This window comes from Amphiprion ocellaris, chromosome 1, assembly GCF_022539595.1.
Source record: "Amphiprion ocellaris isolate individual 3 ecotype Okinawa chromosome 1, ASM2253959v1, whole genome shotgun sequence".
Lineage (NCBI taxonomy): Eukaryota > Metazoa > Chordata > Actinopteri > Pomacentridae > Amphiprion > Amphiprion ocellaris.
Genome location: NC_072766.1, coordinates 43,814,106 through 43,840,375, shown reverse-complemented (window position 1 = coordinate 43,840,375; position 26,270 = coordinate 43,814,106). Strand labels below are relative to the sequence as shown.

Here is a 26,270-nt window from a genome sequence, read left to right as displayed (position 1 = left end):
CTCCTGCTGATTCAATCTGGATGTTCTGTTTCACTACAATGGAAGAAACTCAAGATCCAACGTTCCTCAGAAAAAAACTCCACAGAAGGACCTCCTCCACATTCCTCAGAAAACACCTCCACAGAAGGACCTCCTAGATATTTTTAGAGGAAGTTCTACTGTAATTCCAAGGAGAAGCAAAAATGAGAACAAATTCTGTAAAAATAAAATTAATTCTATTCTGTTAATCTATCAACCCTTTAGTATCCCAGTAGCATCAGTAACCCTAACTACAGACAACCCCTCCTGGTCTTAGGCTTAGGTTAGTTCGGGTCTTACCGGTCTTGCCATCAGCCTGTGGTTCAGCGGTTAGGGTTAGGTTAGTTAGGGTTAGGGTTAGTTAGGGTCTTACCGGTCTTAGCGTCGGCCTGTGGTTTGACAGTTAGGGTTAGGTTAGTTTGGGTCTTACCGGTCTTAGCGTCGGCGTGTGGTTCGACAGTTAGGGTTAGGTTAGTTAGGGTCTTACCGGTCTTGGCGTCGGCCCGTGGTTCGGCGGTATGTCTCAGTGGCAGCCTGTCACTGGCTGCAGAAGAGGTGGCGGAAGCTGGACTCTGTGGCAGCGCCTGCAGGAAGAACTCTGCGACGGCCATCAGAAACTCCACGCTGGCACACAGATAGAGTTTCTGCAAAACAGCCACCACCTCCTGCTCCGAGGTGTCCTGCCGGTACGTCACATCAATCATGGCCTCCGAGATGTCCTCGTCTCTCCGCCCGACCATCCTGCACAGCGACAATACAGTGATCTGACCGCTCACACAAATCACAACAACATATCCTCTGCTGCTAGCTGACAGATGGAAACTGGTGGCTTTTATGTTTGATTAAATCTGAAGTATTTTGGAGTGTAAAACGGCTAAAATGAGGTTTCTAGAGCTGCTGTTCTGTAGTAAAAGTGATGGTGAAAATAAAGAACCAAAAAGCAGCAGAATCATCAATCTGTAACTGAGATGAACTTCAGCTAAACAGAACTGGAAGGTTGGAAGGTAAAGATCATGTCCTTGCAATGGGACCTACAACGTTTCTTCTTCCTGAAAACAGACTCACACCTGAACACAGAGGTCCTGGGGCTATTACCGTGAGGTGACCCGCTCCATGCCCATCCTCAGGTCGTCCAGTGTGCAGGCGGTCAGCACCGTGTTCACCTCCACGCTGCCGCTGCTCCAGATCCTCCCCGATGCTCTCAGGCAGTGGAGGGCGAACTCCCCGAGTCGGAGGTTCTGCTGGTGCTGGACCTCCAACAGCTGCATGGACCGGGACAACAATCACACACAAGATCCAGAAACCAGGACTAGGTCCATGCAGCTGGTTCAGGTCCAGCTTATGGTGTATCTGGCACAGGACAAGCTAGACCTAAACCAGCTGGACAGGACCAGCTGGACCAGTACCAGCTAGATCTAATCCAGCTGGACAGGATCAGCTGGGCCAGTACCAGCTGGACCTAAACCAGCTAGATCTAATCCAGCTGGACAGGATCAGCTTGGCCAGTACCAGCTGGACCTAAACCAGCTGGATCTAAACCAGCTGGACAGGCCAGTTGGACCAGTACCAGCTGGTTTAGATCCAGTTGGTTTAGGTCCAGCTGGTACTGGTCAAGCTGGACAGGCCAGCTGGACCAGTACCAGCTAGATCCAAACAAGCTGGACCTGATTCTAACCCAGTCAGCTCTACCACATTTCTTCTGAAGCCCTCGTTGCTGATGGACCTGTTGCGGGTCGTTGTGGTACAGAACCAGGCCCAGAGACTCAATGTTGAAGTTAAACTTCATGGTTTCCAGACCTTTGTCCTCCTCCTCCTCACGCCTCACCGTCGGCTTCTCGGCATCACCTGAACAGGTGGAACAACAAACAGGTCAGCATCAGACACCATCCAAGGTCTGGGTATCAAAAACCAGGAGCTCTGTCAGACCTGTTAGGGGCGCTCCTGCAGGTCGGACCTGCAGACCCGCTTCCTGTCTTGCAGCGCTGGGCTCCGGGCTGCCGGCCTCCCCCAGATTTTCCGTCAGGATCCTGAGCAGCATCTTCAGGTCGTCCTGACTGAGTTCCAGCTGCAGACACAGCAGATATTACAGACACCAGCTGAGCCCAGCACAAAGAGCTGTTAGCCTAGCTTAGCACAAAGAGCTGCTAGCCTACATTAGCACAAAGAGGTGCTAGCCTAGCTTAGCACAAAGAGGTGCTAGCCTAGACTAAAGCTACGTCCCGATAGGGACGTCTATGGAGACTACAGACAAACTGAGCACCGAGTAGACTGGGATGATGTATCGCTACCAGACTGTCCTGAGGAAACTGTACCTTTGGTGGTTTATGCGATGACTGATTGTAAGAAGAGCAGAGGTGTTAACAACAGATCTGTCAGAGCGGTGTTTCAGAGCAAGGCTTTAGAGTTAAATGTCTGACTAGGAAGGCTGTACGAGACATTCCACAGAAAAGAATTTACGTTTATGCCATAAAGGATTAAAATACTGATGTTGTTTTCTGGGTATCATGGAAACATTCATATCTACTGAGGTCTGCAGTCCTCCTCCTACCTTCATGGGCTTCAAATCTCCATCGAGCTCAACAGCGGCCATCTTCTTGTACCAGGAAGCTGCCAGGTTCCTCTTGATGTTCAGGTGCAGGTTGACTGGTTCCAGCAGCTCAGTGCCGGGACGGTCCGAGACTGGGTCCATGCAGGTCCTGGAGGACAAAAAGACTTTAGTCTGGAAACAGTGAAGGTTTGATGGAAAGCGCCAGCGAGAAGATCAGATGAAAACATTTAGTTTGTCTAGCTGCTGCTAATAAATTACAACAAAGATCCTTTTGAAAGAACTTGTCTCAGGATACAGGTGGACGCAGAAGATCAGAGATCAGAAGAACCTCATTAACTCTCCTACTCTGATGTTTCTAGAAGGTTCAAGGCTCCAACTCTCTGACCTGGAGAGTTTCACGTCCGTCAGCTGAACATCCATGTTGTCAATGACGGCCGGCAGCGGACATCCGTCGATGGCCAGCAGAGAGAAGCTGTTTCCCACCGTGATCAGACCCAGGTCCATCACCAGTGCATCATGGGAGGTAGAAGACTGGGGGATGATGATGAGTGGAGCCTTCAGCCGGACGTCCATGGACAGACGGAAACTCTTCTGGGCGAAGTCTCGAACGCTGGAGACAGCCTTCTCAGCCGCCTGAGCCGTGGCGGCACTCAGAGCTTCTTTAGCCATCTGGAAGTTGTTGGTGAAGTTCTGCAGAGTTAAATAAAGATATAAAGGGATTTATTTACAAGAAATAAAAAGAAGATCTACATCAATTTAAACTGTTTTCGCATCTTAAAGCAAAGATTGTTTTTAGATCTACACAATGAAAATAAAAACCGGAATTCTATGTACAGTATACATGACAGAAGTTTCAGGTCTAACTAAGAACTAACCCAACATCTGAGGAATATTTTTAATAAACTGTTAAAACATATAAAGATAAATGAAAACATTGTTTGTGTTTTTAGAACTCTTGTGAACTCAACAGTTTTCTAAACTTCAGCAGTAACTGTGTCATGGACTTCTCTCAGAGGTCTTAATAAGAATACTGAATAATATCATTAAAAAATATTAAACATAAACTGTAGAGATGTGCTTGACTCATCCCAGATAATCCAAACATGAGCTGAAGAGGGTCATGAACCAACCTGCCACTCAAAACTCAATCTTGCAGAACTTGAATCCTTAGTCCAGTTTAAACAGTGAGTTCTATAAAAAACGTTCCCTGAACAGGAGGACTGGCTGTAGAGACCAGACTGAAACTAGAAGTGATGATTTCTGCTGTAAGTTTAACATGGAGGTCTGTGGGGACCGACTCTCTGCTGAGTCTTCAGTGGATTTTGGAGGAACTGCAACAGTTCTATGAGTCAATCAAACCTGAGCTAACAGCTAACCCCACGAGCTCTGAGTCACTGGTCACTGCAACATAAAGATCCAGTTATTCGGGTCTTCTGTGTCGGACTCACCACCAGAGACATGATGAAATTGTGCAGGTAAACCACCTGGATGCAGCCCAGGTTCAGCTTCAACCTGCCGTCAGTTCTGGAGGTGTCAGTGTAGCCGGCGCCCTCGGTGGCGTTCGGGGTCAGATTCATGGAGAAACTGAACACCTCGTCCCCAACGATGGAGATGGCCTGAAGGACGGTTCAGAGAGATGCTGTTAGATCACCTCATAGCAGGAGAAACACTGAGATCAGGTAAAAACAACCATCAGTCCGACTACAGATGGCTTCCTCCTGCTGACGCTTCAGCTGTCGGGAACATTTCCTGGATCGTCGCTTTAATCTTTACTTTCAGTCTTTCTGTTCCACTGGAGATCCAACAGCTTCACATGAACTCAGACAGACAAGAACCAACCGCTACTGGATGTAGGACACAACAATGGAGGTTTGATAGAACATCTGAAGAACTTCATGTTGCTGATGGTGATGTTAGGGAGAAGAAGACATGTTGTCCTCTCTGAGTTTAACCAAGCAGCATCAAGTTCTAACCAGCATTTTTTCAGGATCCTTTAGAAATACTGAACCTGGAGCAGGAATTTTTCTGTCCCCTGAAAATGGCCATGAAGGAGGTTCTACAGGGATTCCTGCACTCAGAATGCAAACAAAGGATGAGGCTGCTTTAAATCAACCTGTTACTTTCTGCAGCAATAAACCGTTTCTGTGAACCACAGTCTGAGAAACTCACTGGAACCTAACAGAGTCCAGGAGGACCTGCAGTAGAGTCAGGAAGCTCCATGTCCAGGGAGCTGAGTGGGCATCTAACAGAGTGATAATGTCATCATGATGCAGCACCTCGAACAATACCTTCAACGTGCTACATCATGTTAGTTCAAAGTGCTACGTCATGTTAGTTCGAAGTGCTACGTCATGTTAGTTCAAAGTGCGGCATCATGTTATTTGGGGTGCTGTGTGGTTGTCCATGGCAGTCCGAGGGGTTTAAACTGGTCGTATCAGAGGAAGCCGATCTGAGATCATCTCCTGCCGGCAGGTTAAAGGTGTGAGGGCTGTGATATGTGGAAGTCCAGAGGAGCCCAGAGGAGCCCAGAATAGTCCAGAGGAGCCCAGAGGAGCTCAGAGGAGAACAGAGGAGTCTATAGGAGTCCAGAGGAGCTCAGAGGAGAACAGAGGAGCCCAGAGGAGAACAGAGGAGCCCATAGGAGAACAGAGGAGAACAGAGGAGCCCAGAGGAGAACAGAGGAGCCCAGAGGAGAACAGAGGAGCCCAGAGGAGCCCAGAGGAGCCCAGAGGAGCCCAGAGGAGCCCAGAGGAGAACAGAGGAGAACAGAGGAGTCTATAGGAGTCCAGAGGAGCTCAGAGGAGAACAGAGGAGAACAGAGGAGCCCAGAGGAGAACAGAGGAGCCCATAGGAGAACAGAGGAGAACAGAGGAGCCCAGAGGAGAACAGAGGAGCCCAGAGGAGAACAGAGGAGCCCAGAGGAGCCCAGAGGAGCCCAGAGGAGCCCAGAGGAGAACAGAGGAGAACAGAGGAGCCCAGAGGAGCCCAGAGGAGAACAGAGGAGCCCAGAGGAGTCCAGAGGAGAACAGAGGAGCCCAGAGGAGTCCGGAGGAGTCCAGAGGAGCCCAGAGGAGAACAGAGGAGCCCAGAGGAGCCCAGAGGAGAACAGAGGAGTCCAGAGGAACCCAGAGGAGAACAGAGGAGCCCAGAGGAGCCCAGAGGAGCCCAGAGGAGAACAGAGGAGAACAGAGGAGAACAGAGGAGCCCAGAGGAGAACAGAGGAGCCCAGAGGAGTCCAGAGGAGAACAGAGGAGCCCAGAGGAGTCCGGAGGAGTCCAGAGGAGCCCAGAGGAGAACAGAGGAGAACAGACGAGAACAGAGGAGCCCAGAGGAGAACAGAGGAGCCCAGAGGAGTCCAGAGGAGCCCAGAGGAGAACAGAGGAGAACAGAGGAGTCCAGAGGAGTCCAGAGGAGCCCAGAGGAGCCCAGAGGAGCCCTGGGGTATCTGGGGCAGTCGGGAGTCTTCTGACGTTGGTGTGAGAATAACTGTGATTATTCTGAGAGGAGAAGTCAGCTGAAGTGTTACGGAGCATGAAGACCTGCAGCAGAACCACCAACCTTCTTGTGGATGCTCCTCGGATCCACGTTGAGAACGATGAAGTCTTGTAGGCGAGCTGAGATGTGAGTCTGAGGTCCCTGAATCAGCAGAGAGCCGTGAACACCTGAGGAACGGCAGACAGGTGAGAGCAGATCAAAAGAGACTCTCAGGACCAGCAGCTCTCTGATTGGATACCTTGGATCTTGATGTCGGCCATGTTGCAGGTCTGGTCGCACACGAGGACATTAAAAGCTCCCAGCGCCACCATCACCTTCATGTCGATGACCTCACAGTCTGCCAGTGACATCAGTGCAGCTGACAGGACGAAACACACACCTTCAGTTCAGACGCACAACAGCAGCGTGTCTGTGTGTTAGTTACAGTGTGTTATTGTGTTATTGCCTGTTATTGCGTGTTACTGTGTGTTACTGTGTGCTATTGTGTTATTGCATGTTATTGCGTGTTACTGTGTGTTACTGTGTTATTGCATGTTATTGCGTGTTACCGTGTGTTACTGTGTGTTATTGTGTTATTGCATGTTATTGCGTGTTACTGTGTGCTATTGTGTTATTGCGTGGTACTGTGTATTACTGTGTGTTATTGTGTTATTGCATGTTATTGCGTGTTACTGTGTATTACTGTGTGTTACTGTGTTATTGCATGTTATTGCGTGTTACCGTGTGTTATTGCATGTTATTGCGTGTTACTGTGTTATTGTGTTATTGCATGTTATTGCGTGTTACTGTGTGTTATTCTGTTATTGCATGTTATTGTGTGTGACTGTGTGTTATTGTGTTATTGCATGTTACTGTGTATTACTGTGTGTTACTGTGTTATTGCATGTTATTGCGTGTTATTGCGTGTTACTGTGTGTTATTGTGTGCTATTGTGTTATTGCATCTTATTGCGTGTTACTGTGTGTTATTGTGTTATTGCATGTTACAGTGTATTACTGTGTGTTACTGTGTTATTGCATCTTATTGCGTGTTACTGTGTGTTATTGTGTTATTGCATGTTATTGCGTGTTACTGTGTGTTACTGTGTTATTGCATGTTATTGCGTGTTACTGTGTGTTACTGTGTATTATTGTGTGTTACTGTGTGTTACATTGTGTTATTGCATCCTATTGTGTGTTACTGTATGTTATTGCGTGTTATTGTGCGTTACTGTGTGTTACTGTGTGTTACTGACTGGTCCTGGCCGTTCTGTCGTCGCTCTTCGGTCGGTTGTCTCTCTCTACAGTGGTGTTGCTGCTGGACGTCAGCGCTGCAGATAGGAAGTTGATGGTGGACAGCAGAGCTTCAGTGTGGAGCATCAGGTCCAGAGAGGTGAAAGTCACCTGCAGACATGAACACTGGTCACCTGGAGCTCACCTGGCAGGTTAACTGTAGCAACAAGCATGATGTTTGACAACACATACACAGTACACAACACAACTCTGGAACATTTAGATGTGAAATTATTCTGGATCACCTCACAGTAATCCAATTACTTTTAAGTACAACAGTGGAGTATTTCATCTGATGATCAGAAACTAACCCTTTAAAAGACGATTTATAAATTCAGGAATTAAAGTAGAAACCTAAAGAACCAAAGTGAGTCCAGCTGTGATTCCAGTCAGTCTAACTGATGAACATGGTTCTAAAATGAGCTGAGAACAGCAGAACGTTCTCAGTCCTGGACCTATGGACTGGGTCTATCTATGTCTTCTTCATGGCTCCACATGGAGAAGAACTGAACAGAGGAAGCGAAACATCTGACTGAGAGACTTGACAAAGATGGAAAAAGATCCAGGAAGATCAGTGAGCAACTAAAAACCAGTGAAGCACAGAGTCAGCAGGAATCAGGAGGTCTAGAAGGAGTCATAGTTCCACTAATCAAGAGGTCTAGAAGGAGTCATAGTACCACTAATCAGGAGGTCTAGAAGGAGTCATAGTACCACTAATCAGAAGGTCTAGAAGGAGTCATAGTTCCACTAATCAGGAGGTCTAGAAGGAGTCATAGTTCCACTAATCAGGAGGTCTAGAAGGAGTCATAGTTCCACTAATCAGGAGGTCTAGAAGGAGTCATAGTACCACTAATCAGAGCTCCTAAAATGACTCCACAGACAGTGAACTACTTTCTCCATCCAGCTGTGAAAACAGACGGCAGCTGCTTCAGACTTGGTTCAGGGGTTCTCCATGGAAACCAGAGTTAGTGTGAAGCTCAGACAGTGTGAAGGAACCTTCAGAACATCAGCCTCTATGGACGGAGGACCAGAAGTAAACCTGGCTGCTGCTCAGAACTAAACTTCCAGATGAAAGTTTGCTGAAGAACATGAGAAGAAGCCTGATTGATGTTGGGAGAACATTCTTTGGTCAGATGAAAATCAATGAGTTGGGTTCAGATGGAGTCCAGATTTTTGGTGTGAACCTGACCAGGACTACCACGGTGGCTCATAGTCCTGACAGTGAAGCACGGAGGAGAAAGTGTGATGATCTGGGGCTGCATGAGGTCAGAAGGTGTTGAAGACATTTCTAGATGCAGCATGAAGGTCTGAGGATGAACCAGAATCCTGGCTGACCAGATGAAGAAGAGGAACATTGCAGCAGAAGAACATCCAGAGAACAACATCACACCAGAGCTTCTCTACTAGAACCAAGGGGAATCAGAACCTGGACAGTGTGAGTCCTGAAGCCAACAGAACCTTTGAGGTGTTCTCCAGAGAAAGGTAGAGCAACACAACCCCTCCAGCAAAGAGCAGCTGAAGAAAACAGAGAAGATGTGAACAGAGTGGACTCTGGTTTCCTCCATGACGAGGACTGAAGGAGGAACCAAAGAACCTCACCTTAGTTCCATTGAGTTCCTGCTGTGGAGCCTGAATTCAACCTGTAGATAGTAATCTGATACCAGGGACAGAAGTAATCTGATTACTGTGAGGGGATACAGTGAGGGATCATTTGATTTTTTGTGATGTTGCAGAAGCCTGTCCTGCTGCTGCTGTAGACTGTGTGGGTTTTAGTGGAGCTCTGCTTTGTTTCCGTGTCATTTTAAGGACAAACTGGAGGAATTCAGTAAATTCTGAGCAAATAAAAGAAACACTGAATAATAAAACGTTGCTGCTTGACAGAGTTGTTCTTCATGAGAACATCAGATGGAACCAAAGTCCAGTTTTAATTTCCTGCATACAGTCCAGGTATGTTTGGCTTCATCTGGAGTCACACCAGCTGGTGGATGAAGGACTCACGTTGATCATCTGCTCAGTGTTTTTGTAGATGGTGGAGAAGTTCGGTCCGGAGCGGTCGGCCTGAAGAAACAGGAGTTAGGTTGATTTAAACTGCTGAGAGGAGGCAGCACACCTGAGCAGCTAATCAGATTAGATGTATCCTTACCTTGAAATACTGCACTTTGAGCAGTTCAGCTCCAGGTGCCACCGAAGAACTGATGAGGCAGAGCGGCTCGCCACTGGAGTCTGAAAGATACCAGATCAAAACTGTCCCTCATCAACACATTTAAACACATGTGGTGAACACACCACAGAACCCTCAGAAACCAGCACAAGACATTCTCGAACCCTCAGAAACCAGCACAGAGACCCATCAAAACATCCAAAATCAGTACAAGACACCATATAAGCCACTGAAACCAGCACAGACCCCTCTGACACCACCACCAGGGTCAGGGCTAAGGTTAGCCTAATGCTACCCCTAACCCTCCAGTAAAACCAGTCCAGCCTGGTGCAGCTCTGACCTGTGAACTCCAGGCATTTCATGGTGATCTTGTTGATGTATGTCGTGGCACACATGTCGTACTTCCTGACTTTGGTGTTGATGCCCAGGTGAGCAACGTGAAAGACGAGGAAAGGCAACTCCGTCTGCTGCCGGGGCTTCTTCAGAGTCAGAAGCACCTTCAAGAACAAAAAGAAAACCTCAGACCACAGCAGAATGTTGGAGGACTACAGACGCTGGGTGGACCAGGATGACGGATCTCCTACATACATCTTTCATCTCAGCAGACTGTTATTATCAGTCTGAAGATAGTCCAGAGCCTCTCAGCTCTGCAGGTTTTGTACCTCTTGGATTTCGAAGTCGAGGAGAACATTGACAGTGTTTTCAGTCAGAGCTTCGTTGGTGGTGGCCATCACACCGTCAGGTCCAGACTGCAATGATCCTGTCTCCACCTGCTGCCCATGGAGCTCCACCTTCTCTGTGGAGGAAACAGTCCAAATATGTTTAAACCTTCTGGTAGAGTCCTGCTGGTAAAACACAGCAATATGAGTCTGAGTGAATCATGAGTTAAGACCTTACCTTGGGCTACCTGTCTTCTGACATCCATAATGTGCTCTTTGCTTCCCTCACCAATGTTCTCCATCAGAATCTTCATTAGAACACCGACGTCTTCCTCACCCAGACTCATCTGGCAGACACACATTCATGAGTTAATATGGAGTAGCGGCGGCTCAGTTTAGACCACATTGTAGAGGGACCTACACTGAGGGACCGGAGGACGCCCTGGACCTGCACACCGGGGATCTTGGAGAACCAGGAGGCAGCCAGGTTTCTGGTGACGAGCAGCTCTAAGTTGATTGGCTGAAGGATCTCAATGTCTGGCTGAGCGGAGTCTGGCTTCAGTGTGGTTCTGCAAACACAGCGACATCTACTGAGCATTCTAATGCTGGTCTTCACCATGTTCTGACTCTCTGAGCCAGAAGGTCTGACAGACGCGTTGTCTTACACAAATCTCCAAACCTGCTGATCTGTGGGTTCCTGTGGGTCGGTTGGAAGATTACCAAATCTAAGTTCACAGTTGTGATATTTAATCAAGATTACTTTATTCAACACATTAAAATGTTCCAACAGTAATGTGTTCCCAATCTGATACCATCTCCTAGATAATACACAGTTCAAGTACTTTCAAGTTTTTGATATCAGTCAAGTAATTATCTCTGTAATACATGAAGAACAGGTTCCTTAAGGTTCTGTAGGTGGAACCTTGTTGTAAAACCCCAATGAACCCCTATCTAGATGTACTACTAGAGGGTAAGTGTAGTACTAGAGGGTAACTGTAGTACTAGAGGGTAAGTGTAGTACTAGAGAGTAAATGTAGTACTAGACGGTAAATGTAGTACTAGAGGGTAAATGCAGTACTAGAGGGTAAGTGTAGTACTAGAGAGTAAATGTAGTACTAGAGGGTAAATGTAGTACTAGAGGGTAAATGCAGTACTAGAGGGTAAGTGTAGTTGTTTTGAGAAGAAAAGACCTCCATGCAGACAGCATGTGTGGCTAATGACAGGCTGATATCTGTATCCTTCTTCGACTGTGATCTTTCTGTCGCTGCCTTCAGGACATCTCTCCTGTTAAAGTTCCTCCCCTGTGTGGCTTCAGGGCATCTGCTGGAGTTACCTGATTGAGTTTTACTTTTTAGGTATCAAACTGTAGTACTGAATGCAGCTCTGTTGCTACCATCTCTCCAAACATATTGCCTGATGGACTGTCTACATATTCCAGTTGAAGATTTTTTCACACTGCAATTATTTCAGCTGCATCCTGCCAAAAACTGAGCTCTGCTTCCACTGCAGTCCATCAGGGGCTGGTTTACCAAACACCCATCACACCAAAAGAACAACAGTGGCCTTCCTTTGCCCGCTACAGTAGATGGAAACCAAAGATCAAGATGAAACACCTTGATTGGCCCTGATCCTGATCACTGATCCTGATCTCTGATCCTCTGCTCACATCCACAGTTCATGTTTGTGTTGATACCTGGAGAGTTTCAGCTGCGTCAGCCGGACGTCCATTTTCTCTACAACAGCCGGCAGAGGGAAGCCTTCAGCCGGCAGCAGAGAGAAGCTGTTTCCCACCGTGATCAGACCCAGGTCCACCACCATGGCGTTGTGGGAGGTAGAAGACTGGGGGATGATGATGAGCGGAGCCTTCAGCCGGATGTCCATGGACAGACGGAAACTCTTCTGGGCAAAGTCTCGAACACTGGACGCAGCCTTCTCAGCCGCTTGAGCCGTGGCGGCGCTCAGAGCTTCTTTAGCCGTTTGGAAGTTGTCGACAAACGTCTGAAGGACAAAACCAATCAGGAGTGAGATGATAGACAGCTCAGTCACATGACTTACAGAGACGCCATGAAGAAGCCGATGTAAGGCGTTCACTGCCTCACTAAGCTTACAGGTTCATTTGTGTTTCATAAACCTTCACAGGGATCATATGAACCTCATATGATGACAGCCAGTAAAACATTCTAACACCATTTAAACATTTAGACAGGAAAATATTATAATATCAATAATTGTAGTCATATATCTGGTTGCATTTTGACTCGAGTGTAGAAATAAGATTTGCTCAATGGTTCATATAATGACGTCACACGTTTATGAAACATCCATGAAGGTAAACCATTGAAGGGGAGTGAGGTCATGTGACTGAAGGGGGTGTGGCAGTGAGGGGTTAATGATGACAGCAGTGAGTAGCATAGCACATATGGAGGAAGTGAGCTCTGATTACTGTCACACGTGTATGAGGAGCATTCCTTCAGCATCTGACAATCATTCACAGTTTTCTGGGTTTTCGGCCATTTTAGTAAAGATGTCCCTGTCATTTATTAATGTGAACTTCTAGAACAACCAGAGGAAATGTGATCTCCAGGATTCTGAATAACTCAACGCTTTGTGACGGCCAGTGTTCTTCACAGCTGAGAAGCTCTAATATTGTGCTGCTGGGGTTTCCCTTTCAGCCTATATACTACAGAAACAGAGTGGGCGTGTCTTAAAAACATCCATAGAGCTGCAATCAATCGACATAAACTTAAACTGCTTGTAAATTAAAGTAGACCAACGACTGCACTGAAGGCAGCACCAGGCTAACAGTGAACACAGAGCTGGAGGTCTTCACAACTCATTTTAATAAAGCGTGAAACTACTGTAGTCCTCAGTCCTGAATATTTACAGTCACTACATAACCTCCTTCCTGAGCTGTCAGTATAAATGTGATCAAAGATGGACACTAATCTCCTGCTGGATCCCAACAAACATGAAGTTCTGCCTCCAAACAAATCTTTAAACACACCAAACATGGTCTGTTAACCCTAACCCTATGGTCCTCTGTCCTCACGGCAGTCTGTTCTCTATGTAAAGTTAACTCATCCCTCAAGTATTTTGTTTCATAAGCTCTCCCTGTTGTTGCGTTTACTGACCATCTGACATTTCATTCATATCTTATGAAGCTAAATGTCCTCTGCTAGCAGTGAGGTAGACTTCTACTACATCTCCACCAGTATAATGATGTTTGTGAACATGCTCTGTTCAGCTGCTTGTCTTTCTTTCTCCCTTTGAATGAAGCGTTCAGATTAACCGAGGCTACAACCGCTGACCAGACCAGGACCTGAAACCAGATGGGGTTTAAGGTGGACTGAGGGTGCAGGGTGTCACTGAGTGAAGCTAAAGCAGAAGGTTTGATGCAGTTCAGAGCTGCATGCTGGACGCTGTACCTCATCAGCAGACGCATACTGAAAGCTAAAAGAAGCCTGGAAGAACAAAACACATTAACAAAACGTGAAACATGACAGACAAGAAACTGCAGAGAAGAACATGCAACAGGTAACAGAACATATTTAACCGTGAGGAACACCAAACACACCACATATTTAATTTTTCAGACAGATACTGGGATTTACTACAACCTGAAAGATTTCTTCAGTTCAGTATCCACTGCGTGATGAAGCGTTACCACATGAAACACCAGCAGAAGTTTGAACATTTAATATCTGAGGAGACTCTCCTGAATCTGAACTACAGACATCAGGAACACCACCGGAACGAGTTTGAGAGTTGGGATGACACCGCTCATTCCAGGAGGAAGGGATCACAAGATTAGAAAACGAAACAGAAAGAGACTTGCAGGTCTGTTTCCTAGAACTTGGTCGTCAGGCTGCTCTGATGGCATGAAGTGTTCCTCAAAACCTCGACTTGGAACTGACCACCAACCACAGGAAGTCAGTTATTCCTGAAAGAAACCCCGAGTTCAGTTACTGGACTGAAGGAAAGGAAAACCAACTCAGAGGACGACTGACTGACGGAGACTCTGAGGATGACTGACTGACGGAGATTCAGAGGACAACTGACTGACGGAGACTCTGAGGACGACCGACTGACGGAGACTCTGAGGATGACTGACTGATGGAGACACAGAGGACGACCGACTGACGGAGACTCTGAGGACGACCGACTGACGGAGACTCTGAGGATGACTGACTGACGGAGACACAGAGGACGACCGACTGACGGAGACTCTGAGGACGACCGACTGACAGAGACTCTGAGGATGACTGACTGACGGAGACACAGAGGACGACCGACTGACGGAGACACAGAGGATGACTGACTGACGGAGACTCCGAGGATGACCGACTGACGGAGACTCTAAGGATGACCGACTGACGGAGACACAGAGGACGACCGACTGACGGAGACTGAGGACGACCGACTGACGGAGACTCTGAGGATGACTGAATGACGCAGACTCTGAGGACGACCGACTGACGGAGACTCCGAGGATGACCGACTGACGGAGATTCAGAGGATGACCGACTGACGGAGACTCTGAGGACGATCGACTGACGGAGACACAGAGGACGACCGACTGACGGAGACTCTGAGGACAACCGACTGACGGAGACATGGAGGACGACCGACTGACGGAGACGGAGGATGAGATCCAGAGATCTGTACTACAAACCAGGTCTGAGGTACTGCAGGTCTTTAGGGACGACAACAGGGATTGACCTGTTACCATGGTTATTGTGGTTCATCACCATGGTAACTGATGCTGAACTCCGGAGCAGGTGATGTTTAGATAACAGATCATGTATGATCTATAGCAGTTCCATAGGGAACGTTGGGTTCTCTGTTCTCTGTCTGAAGTGGTATGGTCTGTTCTCTACGATGACAGATGTTAGGAAACAGAGCTCTGTAAATACACTTTGACTGAAACTGAATTAGAACATCTCCTACTGACCAGTCTGGAGAACGTCCTCTCCATTCCTGGAGGATCTGATAGAGACTCTCTGATAAAGGTACAGTTTTTACAGCTACATGGATTTCAGAACGTTCCATCATCCTGTAGGGCTTCCATGGACAAACACTGATCAGCCACAATAGTAAACCCAGAGGTGTGACGGGAACACATCAACACCTGTATGGTCGACAGGAACCTGCAGTCTGTTTTACAGCAGTCTGAGCATTTGTTTGTGCTCCAACTGCAGGAACCATCCCTGTAGAACCCGGTTCAGGGCAGAACAAAGAACTCAAGGTTAGGGTGTTCTGGGCAGCTCTAACTGCTCAGCAGAACTTGATAATGATTGGTTAAACTCAGGGAGAATAAGATGTTGTCTTGTTCCACAGCCGTCTTCTCTGTAACAACATCGTCGTCGTCATCATCATCATCACCATCATCACCATCATCATCACCATCATCACCATCATCATCACCATCATCCATCACCAGAGTGTTCCAGATGTTTGAACAGAACAGACCTCCTGTGTTCTGCTTCCTAAATACAACTGAAGTTAGGTTTTGGTCGGTCTGGGTTAAATGTTGAGTTGTTGGATCTACGGTGGAAACAGAGACACTGAAAGGAACAATCCTGGAAACACCTGATCCTCTTGGCTGTGAAGGTTCTCAGTCATCCAGGTCAAGGAGACACTAGGAGCTTCAGTAGAAAGCACCTGGACTTCTCTTTAAGTTCTTGAAGACTGAACAGAAGTGGTAAATGGTCTGGACTTATGCAGCACATTCTAATCTCAGCTAGGTTCTACACAGCACTCCGTTTTTCTCATTCAGTCGTACCATCAGGAGGAACCATCAGGGGGAACCATCAGGGGGAACCATCAGGGGGAACCATCAGGGGGAACCATCAAGAGGAACCATCAGGAGGAAACATCAGGGGGAACCATCAGGGGGAACCATCAGGAGGAACCTGGGGTTGGTGTCTGGTCCATTGAGGGTCCAGGGATGGAACGGCCAACCTTCCAATTAGTGGACAACTCACTCACCCAATGGCTTAAAAACCTGAAACAGAAGTCCAGCTTCTTTTAACTGAAGCTCCTAGAAATGGATTTGATAGAACCGAAGAGTGTACAACCAGTACCAGACACCACAGGACACATTCGGAGGTCTGGTGTCTATGTCCTGACAAACCACGGTTCTGGAAGCACCAGGAAAACCTCCAGAACATCAGGTTGGTGGTTTGAATGTTGTGGCTGATGAGTATAATCCTGAAACGAAGACGGATTGAGCTTTAAACTTGAACTTTTGGACTACAGGACTGGCAGTGAGGACACTAAGAGCTCACAAAAAGACATTCTGGATTTGTAGAACAGAACTCTGGATGTCCAGCAGCTGAGGGAAAACACTGATGGAATTTTTCTCTTTACTTCATGAAGTTATTGTTGCAGAAACTATTCACGGTCTTCTGAAAGGATCCTTCACGGCGCTAAACATGGATTTAATATATATTTGGAGACATATGTGACGTATAGAGGACATGACCAGCAGACATGAGGAACCTGTGCAGGTGTGTGCTCCATACTGTAGATAGGTTAAAGTTTACATGAATATACGTATACATATATGGAGCTCCTGACCAGCAGAGACATGAGGAACTTGTGCAGGTAGATGATCTGGATGCAGCCCAGACGCATCTTGACCTTCCCGTCCACCTTGGACATGTCGCTGTAGCCCTCCCCCTCCGTTGCCCCTGAAAACAGGGAGAGCTGGAAGTTGAACACCTCCTCACCCATGATGGACACCGCCTGACAGGAAGAGGAAGAGGAGGTTAACAACATCTCATCTGAACCACGGCTGCTGCTGAATGACAGACATCAAACAGAACCCAGAAGTCTCAGCTCTAGTCTGGATCCTCACAGCACATGGAGACATCTGATCAGGAGTCCTGAAGCCTGATGGACAGACATTCATGAGGGATGTCCTGTCCTGACACAGCATTATTTAACTGATCAGTATTGAACTTTAGTCTAATCCCTGGACTATATCTGCTGCTGGTGCAGTAAAGTTCGGTCATAGAACAATTAGACCAGCTGCCACCTACTGGAGTTCAGAGTGGAATGAAACAGTTTGAGGCTAAAATGTGCAGAAACAGCCGGTTCACCCTGTTATCTACTGTTTCATTCAGCAGACATTGTTATCCAAAGCCACAAGCAATGAGTATCTCCAGTAAAGGCTGCAGCGAAGCATCACACACCGCAGGAACTTTCAGAGGACAGAAATTTAATCAAAACAGAAGCAAACAGAGAACAGGAAACTCATGGATCTGATAGGCTGCTGATCACTGTTGGACACAATACAGGTTTACTGTTGGAGCCACATTACACCCTACAATCTAGTACTACCTGTACCCTCTAGTACTACCTGTTCTCTCTAATACTACCTTCACCCTCTGATACTACCTTTACCCTCTAGTACTACCTGTACCCTCTAGTACTACCTGTACCCTTTAGTACTACATTTATCCTCTAGTACTACCTGTATCCTCTAGTACTACCTGTACCCTCTAATACTACATTTACCCTCTAGTACTACATTTACCCTCTAGTACTACCTTTACCCTCTAGAACTACATTTACCTTCTAGCACTATATTTACCCTCTAGTACTACATCTAGACAGTGTCCTATCGGAGCTGTACTACAGAGTTCCTTGTGGTAAACGCTTGTATGTGATGTTCTCTAACCTCTATGTTCTATAAATTGTTTATTGTATGTAGTGTTCTCTAACCTTGCAGGGCTAGTTAGGGTTATCATGGAGAAACAGTAAAGACTGGAGACAGAGTTGTGCTGTCTAACTGTGGACTTTCCCTGCAGCTAACCTTTCTGTGGACGGTGTTGGGGTTGACGTCTGTGACCACGATGTCTCGGAGTCGAGCGAACACCTCTGTGGCCTTCGGCTGCACCAACACTGAAGCATCGATTCCTGCAGGGAGGACATGGCTGTGATTCCTGAGCTAGATTCTGGATGGGTGTTCAGCTGCCTCAGGTAGAGTTCCTACCTTGGACTCTGATGTCGGCGATGCTGCGGCGGTCGTCGCTGACCTCCACGTGGAAACAACCCAGCATGGCGAACAGCTTGAAGCTGTAGACGCCTCCATCTTTAGCTCCTCTGGACACTGCAGAGAGTCAGACACAGCTGTCAGATGCAGACCAGACTCACCTGAGAGCAGACAGTCAGGACTCACCTGTCCGGCCGTGGCCCATCTTCTCCACCTGTTTTTTGGACTCTCGGTCGGCACCGAGCTGTGGCGGCATGGCGTTGTTCAGGTAATTGATCGTTGACAACAGAGCTTTGGTGTGAAGGAGGAAATCCAGAGAGGAAAACTCCACCTGGAACAGCAACAGGTAAACACCTGAAAGACACCTGTGAACACCTGACAGCCGCTGATCTGAAACTCTACTAAACCCTCTCAGTAAACTCCAGTTTCTGGGTGTTTGTTCCTCATCTTTCCTCACCGTGGGCTCGTTTTCTACTGCAATATAAACTCCTGCAGCTCTGTGGGAACCAGACTGTTTCTAACCTGAAGCCTACTCTGCTCCTCAGCTGGAGGAGATGTTTCACCATGCTGGATGGATCCTCTGCTCACTGTTTCTGAGCCATGCTGCCTTTATTTTATTGACGTTTTTATCATTTGAACAAAGTTTGAGCCATTTTGGACAATTTTAAAATAATTTTTGACAATTTTTTGGTACATTATCGCCTCTTTTCTCTTATTTTTTGTCTTGTTTCTCGTTTTGTCTCTCATTTTGGTCATTGTCAGTCCAGTTTTTGTCATTTTCTGTCTGTGTTGCTTCATGTCTCTTTGTGGTGGTTTTCTCTCCTCATCCTGTAGATGTTTTTCTATCTCCATCTTTCCTCTCTTCTCTGCTCATTATCTGTAGATGTTTCTCCATGCTGGATGGATCTCCAACAACCTGCTCCACTGCTCACTGTTTCTGCTGCATTTATTTTAGTCTCTCTGAGGAAACACTGCCTGCAGTTCAACCAAAAACTCTCTTAACGTTTCCCTGCTGGTCTCAGCTGAGTCAGTCCTGGAGAACCAGAACCAGGAGAAAGTTCTGGTTGTGATGGAATGCTGCAAAAGCTTTATGTTTAAAGAAATGAGACATCTAAAGGGGTTTTGAAGAAATATGCTGAGCTTAGATCCATTTTCCGGATGGAACACCACGTCCCAGATGATAAGTTCAGCTAAAAGGTTCTGGAGTTCAGAGGGTTAAATTATGCTTTAAAATTCACTTCTGCATTATTTTTCTGTTTACTCTGGTTTCAGTTTATGAAACACAGCAGCTGGACTGAATGTGAATCCTCCATCTAACACTTTATACGTTGTTAGATATTTAACCCTTTCATGCCAAACATTGAACCTGCTGCTTTTTGAGCTTCTACTGCTGGTTGGAAATCAGATCTGCAACAACTAATGTCAGAGTGGCACGTTGGCAGTCCAAAGTAACGGACAGAAATTATTTCTTGGCTGTGATAAACCCTCCTCCACCCACCTTCAGCGTCTGCTCAGTGTTGTCGAACAGAGTCTGGAAGCTGGGGCTGCTGGGGTCGGCCTGCAGACACAAACACATCCTCAGAGTTCCTGTCTGACTGGGTTACTGAATGTTGGCTTTATACAAACATGACACTCTCACTTAGACTCCTCCCACCACTACATAGACTCCTCCCTTACTGCACCTTTACATTTACATCACCTGTTGGACATCTGTGTCTAATGTTGTCATAATGAGTGGATGAATTCTGGAGGTGTGGCCTCAGGGTGGACAGGTGAGGTGTTTGGACTCACCTTGATAAACTCCACCTTCAGCAGGTTGGAGTCCTGCTGCTCTGAGGTGCTGATCAGGTGGAGAGGATGATTTCTGCCGTCTGGAATGCAGATCAAAAGCAAAGAATCAGTACATCTCCTGGAAACATCTTCTCCATCCACCAACCAGCCTCCAGACCCTACTGGAGAAGTTCCTTCGTGATGACAAAACAGCAGCAACCCGCCATGGATACCTCTAAAGGTCTTATGGGTTCTGTGGGTTCTGGTAGTGGATCCTGTGGTTCTGTGGGTTCTGGTAGTGGATCCTGTGTTCCTGTGGATTCTGGAAGATAAAGTTCTTTATTTCTCCCCACTCCAGGGGAAATTTACATTGTTACAGCAGTTTTATTTACAATATATACAAGGGTGGCAAAATTTTTAACAGAAAAAATAAAAATAAAAATAAAGTTTAAAAGTGCAAAGATGTGCAGTGCAAGAATGTCTGTGCAAATTTTATGGTTTGGGGTGGTAATGATATAGTCCAGTTTATGTTAACATCAGCCAGTGATGCTGATGTTGTAAAGTCTTATAGCAGATGGGATGAAGGACCTGCGATAGCGCTCTTTCTTGCAGGGTGGATGTCTCAGTCTGCTGCTGAAGGAGCTGCTTAAAGACCCCACAGTGTCATGCAGTGGGTGAGAGGGATTGTCCATGATGGATGTGAGCTTTGCCAACATCCTCCTCTCACCCACCTCCTCTATGGAGTCCAGGGAACAGTCCAGGACAGAACCAGCCCTCCTGACCAGTCTGTTTAGTCTCTTTCTGTCCCTTTCAGTGCTCCCTGCTCCCCAGCAGACCACTGCATAGAAAATAGCAGACGCTACCACAGAGTCATAAAATGTCCTGAGCAGAGTCCTGCACACTCCAAAGGACCTCAGTCTCCTCAGCAGGTGGAAGTGGATTTTCGTGGTTCTGTGGGTTCTGGTAGTGGATCCTGTGGTCCTGTGGGTTCTGGGGTGGGACCTCCTTGGATCAGGGTTGTTCTTGTGACAGGATGGATGCTGGATGAAACTGAAATCTGAGAAGTTTGGAGGTCAGATCTGGTTCTTCTTCGTGTTCTTGGAGCCGCTAAGGAGCGGTTCTTCCAGGTCAGGACAACAGTCTGTCAGGGAAGAATATTTTCACCAAGGACTAAATATTCTGCAGCAGCTCTCAGAGGAGAATACTGAGGATGTCTCTGAGTCTGGAAAAGCAGTTCAGAAGATCTTCAAATTCTCTCAGATAAATCATTCCACTGTAGGAAAACAAGTGGAGCAGATCTCCAGGTCTGAAGATCCAGAAACTTAAGCCACAGAGACATGAGTAGACTCACCAGAAGACCAAAGTTTCATCCAGGATCTGCAGGAAACTTTTTTTTTTTTTTTTTAAAATCAAAGTGCTGCAGCTACAGTTCAAGATGATTCTGCCTAGCAGGAGTTCAGCTACAAACATCAAATGAAGCTGGGAGATGCTAGAATCTGTCTAAAAGAAGATGAACGACCGGAACAGATCCATCAACAAACATCTCAGAAAGAAGAAATGGAGGCTGTGGAACCAACACAAAGCCCAGATTTATCCAGCGGAGATGTGGAGGATCTGAACATGAAGAAAACCCTCAAACTTCATGTCAGGGATGGACAGAGAACACAAACACCTGCAGGTTGTTTCTGCAGCACGAGCTTCTGTGGGTGAATTTATTTCCTCTGTGGATTGTTTAAATCCAACAAAGAAGAAACTGTTCTGTTAGTGTGCTATCATCTATCAGAGAACATCAGGGTAGGACTGGAGGAACATCGATCAGAGAACATCAGGGTAGGACTGGAGGAACATCTATCAGAGAACATTAGCGTAGGACTGGAGGAACTGTTTCCCCCAGTTGCTCAGACAACTGCTGGTGGTTCAGCGATGATGTTTCTGAATTAGATTCTCAGCTGTTACTGAACTACAACACATGAAGAGACGACAGAAGTGGACTGCGTGTCGAGTTTGAACATCCACTGAGCTGCAGTTTAAACCCTGATGGTCTCTGATTTAAACCCTGATGGTCTCTAGGATTTAAACCCTGATGATCTCTAGGATTTGAACCCTGACGGTCTCTAGGATTTAAACCCTGATGGTCTCTAGGATTTAAACCCTGATGGTCTCTAGGATTTAAACCCTGATGGTCTCTGATTTAAATACTGATGGTCTCTGATTTAAACCATGATGGTCTCTGATTTAAACACTGATGGTCTCTGATTTAAATCCCGGTGGTCTCTGATTTAAACACTGATGGTCTCTGATTTAAACCCTGATGGTCTCAAGGATTTAAACCCTGATGGTCTCTGGGATTTAAACCATGATGGTCTCTGATTTAAACACTGACGGTCTCGGATTTAAACCCTGACGGTCTCTAGGATTTAAACCCTGACGGTCTCTAGGATTTAAACCCTGATGGTCTCTAGGATTTAAACCCTGATGGTCTCTAGGTTTAAACCCTGATGGTCTCTAGGATTTAAACCATGATGGTCTCTCATTTAAACCCCGATGGTCTCTGATTTAAACCCTAATGGTCTCTAGGATTTAAACCCTGATGGTCTCTAGGATTTAAACCATGATGGTCTCTAGGATTTAAACCATGATGGTCTCTGATTTAAATACTGATGGTCTCTGATTTAAACCCTGATGGTCTCTAGGATTTAAACCCTGATGGTCTCTGATTTAAATACTGATGGTCTCTGATTTAAACCCTGATGGTCTCTAGGATTTAAACCCTGATGGTCTCTAGGATTTAAACCCTGATGGTCTCTGATTTAAACACTGACGGTCTCTGATTTAAATCCTGATGGTCTCTGATTTAAATCCTGACGGTCTCTGATTTAAACACTGACGGTCTCTGATTTAAATCCTAATGGTCTCTGATTTAAATCCTGATGGTCTCTGATTTAAACCCTGATAGTCTCTAGGATTTAAACCCTGATGGTCTCTGGGATTTAAACCATGATGGTCTCTGATTTAAACACTGACGGTCTCGGATTTAAACCCTGACGGTCTCTAGGATTTAAACCCTGACGGTCTCTAGGATTTAAACCCTGATGGTCTCTAGGATTTAAACCCTGATGGTCTCTAGGTTTAAACCCTGATGGTCTCTAGGATTTAAACCATGATGGTCTCTCATTTAAACCCCGATGGTCTCTGATTTAAACCCTAATGGCCTCTAGAATTTAAACCCTGATGGTCTCTAGGATTTAAACCATGATGGTCTCTGATTTAAATACTGATGGTCTCTGATTTAAACCCTGATGGTCTCTAGGATTTAAACCCTGATGGTCTCTGATTTAAATACTGATGGTCTCTGATTTAAACCCTGATGGTCTCTAGGATTTAAACCCTGATGGTCTCTAGGATTTAAACCCTGATGGTCTCTGATTTAAACACTGACGGTCTCTGATTTAAATCCTGATGGTCTCTGATTTAAATCCTGACGGTCTCTGATTTAAACACTGACGGTCTCTGATTTAAATCCTGATGGTCTCTGATTTAAATGTCAATGTCAATGTCAACTTTATTTATATAGCACATTTACAACTAAAAAGCCCAAAGTGCTTCACAACAATCAAATACACTAAAAGATGACACATAACTTTAAAATTAGCAAAGTCATAAAAATAGAATAAAAACATAAATTATACTATGCAAATAAAATAACATATTCAGCACATCTGATGATTAAAAAGCCAGGGAGAAAAGGTGCGTCTTAACAAGAGATTTAAAGTGCTCAAGTGACTCAGCAGCTCTGACATGTGGAGGTAAACTATTCCACAGAGTGGGACCGACAAAAGAAAAGGCTCGCTGACCTCTGCTTTTCTTAAATTTGGTCCTGGGAACATCCAAGAGTAGCTGGGATGAGGACCTCAGAGTTCTCGCAGGTTTACGAATGGACAGTAGGTCACACAAATAAGAAGGCGCCAGGCCATTTAGACATTTGAAAACCATGAGAGCAATTTTAAAATCAATTCTCTGGCGAACTGGGAGCCAGTGCAACGATGACAAGACTGGAGTGATGTGTTGGTACCGTTTGGTTCCAGTCAGTAAACGGGCAGCAGCGTTTTGGACCATCTGTAGCCTGTGAATTGAGGCTTGGCCCAAACCAACATAAAGAGAATTACAGTAGTCCAAGCGTACTGTAATAAACATGTGCATCACTCTCTCAAAGTCTCTTGGAGGCAAGTATGATTTGACTTTCGCAAGCAGACGTAGCTGAAAAAAACTGTTTTTGACTACGGCATTGATCTGTTTTTCCAGAGTAAAGCCAGAATCTAAGTACACACCAAGATCTTTCACAAATGGTCTACTGAAAGAGGACAAAGGACCAAGTGCACTATCCACACCCTCTAGAAGAGACAAGTCACCAAAAACAACAATTTCAGTTTTTTGTTGATTTAGGCACAGGGAATTTAGAGCCAACCAATCCTTCATTTCTCTCAGACAATTTTGCAGAGATTCAATGGATGTAGAGTTTGGTCTCAATGGGACATATATTTGTAAATCATCTGCAAAACAATGAAATGAAATGTTGTACCTCCTTAAAATAGATCCCAGGGGCAGCAAATAAATAGCAAATAAAATCGGGCCCAAAATGGAACCCTGAGGCACACCACTGCTGAGAGGAGCAGATTTGGACTGGTGGGGACCAATGTGAACAGAAAATGATCTGTTCAATAAATATGAATGGAACCACTCTAGTGCTGGACCCTTAATACCAATAATAGATTCCAGACGGGACAGTAACACTCTATGATCTACTGTGTCGAAGGCTGAGGACATGTCTAAAAGCAATAGAGCAGCAGAGTTTCCACTATCCACTGTTAAAAGAAGGTCATTAAAAACACGCAACAGTGCTGTTTCTGTGCTATGTTTTTGTTTAAAACCGGACTGGAATTTTTCATAGAGATCATTACAAGCCAAGTGGGACTGTAACTGGTCATAAACCACCTTCTCTAAAACTTTTGACAGGAAAGGAAGCTTAGATATTGGCCTGTAGTTTGCTAATTCATTTGGATCCAGGTTATGCTTTTTAAGAAGAGGCTGCACTATGGCATGTTTAAAAACAGATGGGACACACCCAGAGGCCAGTGACATATTGATCAAGGACAAAACAACTGGCCCAACAAAATCAAAAACCTCTTTCAACAATTTTGGGGGTACACAATCAGTAGGGCAAAAGGAGGGTCTCAGACCTTTAACTACCTGTGTCAACTCACTTAGAGTTACAGGCTCAAATGCTTCCAAAAACACAGAACAGGTAGAGCTAACAGCAGAAACAGGATGAGAAGGCAATGACACAGATGACCTTACAGCAGCAACCTTATCAACAAAAAACTTTAGAAATGTTTCAGACAAAGTGGTAGAAGAGGCAGTAATGCCACTAACCCGGGGGTTAATAATGCTGTTCAGCATATTAAAAAGCACATGAGGTTTGTGGCTGTTACATGAAACAATGTTTGACATATAATGCGATTTGGCCGTCTTGACAGCCAGCTGATATGTTGCATAAGAGCGTCTCAGAGCCTGTAAGGAAACAAGTAGACCGTCCTTTTTCCATTGTCTTTCAGCACGCCTACACTGACGCCTGAGGGCGCGCGTGGTCTCGTTTAACCAAGGTTCACTGTCGCGTTTGGGGTTCCTGACGCGCAGAGGAGCAATAGAGTCCAAGATATTTAAACAGATCAATTCAAAACGACTGTATAAGTCCTCAACACACTCCAAAGGGAAGTCTACTAAGCCCGAATTAAGAAAGACGGCTGAGAATTGTGCCGCGGTGGAAGGGCTGATTACGCGCCGAGGTCGCGCGTGAGCGCGAGACTGGAGCGGGCATGGAAGCGTAACCGTGAACAACACGGGGAAGTGGTCGGAAACGGTGGTTTCTGATATTTCATTTATACACATATCCAAGCCATGGGACAGGATTAAGTCAAGTATATGGCCCTCCCGATGTGTCCGGTCGTGTACCCATTGAGTGAGATTAAAAGAGTCGACAATGTCTAAAAACTCATTCACCAAAGGCTTGGATTTGCAGCATACATGCATGTTAAGATCCCCAAGAATTAGGAAACGGTCGTAGTTCAGGGCGATCCACGTCACAAGTTCTGGGAGCTCTTCTATAAAGACTCTAGGATATACAGGCGGGCGGTATATTAATGCACACAGTACTGGGACATCAGACTGTAGTTCAAATAACTGTAGCTCAAAGCTGGAAAACACGCCCTGTGTTAGCTGGCGACATTGAAAACTCTCCCGAAAAACTGTAGCTAAACCTCCACCTCTCGAGCCTCGAGGAGAGCTAAAGAAG

At 46.0% G+C, this 26,270-nt stretch overlaps 1 protein-coding gene across 11 annotated transcripts in view; it reads right to left on the bottom strand.

Moving 5' to 3' along the window:
* vps13c (vacuolar protein sorting 13 homolog C) overlaps positions 1–26,270 on the bottom strand; it is a 78,697-nt gene that overhangs the window by 26,686 nt on the left and 25,741 nt on the right. For 8 of the 11 annotated variants that reach the window (XR_008601635.1, XR_008601608.1, XM_055010326.1 and 5 more), the window contains 24 exons: positions 19,943–20,022; positions 19,650–19,709; positions 18,338–18,482; positions 18,152–18,268; positions 17,972–18,075; positions 16,732–16,899; positions 13,578–13,613; positions 11,846–12,150; positions 10,574–10,721; positions 10,391–10,499; positions 10,156–10,289; positions 9,834–9,990; positions 9,476–9,555; positions 9,331–9,390; positions 7,296–7,443; positions 6,300–6,419; positions 6,125–6,228; positions 4,015–4,182; positions 2,952–3,256; positions 2,567–2,714; positions 1,945–2,083; positions 1,694–1,863; positions 1,114–1,280; positions 506–759 (listed from right to left, as the gene is read on the bottom strand). Coding sequence is in view for 9 of the 11 variants with exons in the window: in XM_055010326.1 (XP_054866301.1) it covers positions 506–759; positions 1,114–1,280; positions 1,694–1,863; positions 1,945–2,083; positions 2,567–2,714; positions 2,952–3,256; positions 4,015–4,182; positions 6,125–6,228; positions 6,300–6,419; positions 7,296–7,443; positions 9,331–9,390; positions 9,476–9,555; positions 9,834–9,990; positions 10,156–10,289; positions 10,391–10,499; positions 10,574–10,721; positions 11,846–12,150; positions 13,578–13,613; positions 16,732–16,899; positions 17,972–18,075; positions 18,152–18,268; positions 18,338–18,482; positions 19,650–19,709; positions 19,943–20,022 (3,426 nt within the window). In the remaining 2 variants the exon portion in view is untranslated. The remainder of the gene's footprint in view (positions 1–505; positions 760–1,113; positions 1,281–1,693; positions 1,864–1,944; positions 2,084–2,566; positions 2,715–2,951; positions 3,257–4,014; positions 4,183–6,124; positions 6,229–6,299; positions 6,420–7,295; positions 7,444–9,330; positions 9,391–9,475; positions 9,556–9,833; positions 9,991–10,155; positions 10,290–10,390; positions 10,500–10,573; positions 10,722–11,845; positions 12,151–13,577; positions 13,614–16,731; positions 16,900–17,971; positions 18,076–18,151; positions 18,269–18,337; positions 18,483–19,649; positions 19,710–19,942; positions 20,023–26,270) is intronic. The other 3 variants (XM_055010388.1, XM_055010474.1, XM_055010411.1) reach the window with 2 other exon arrangements.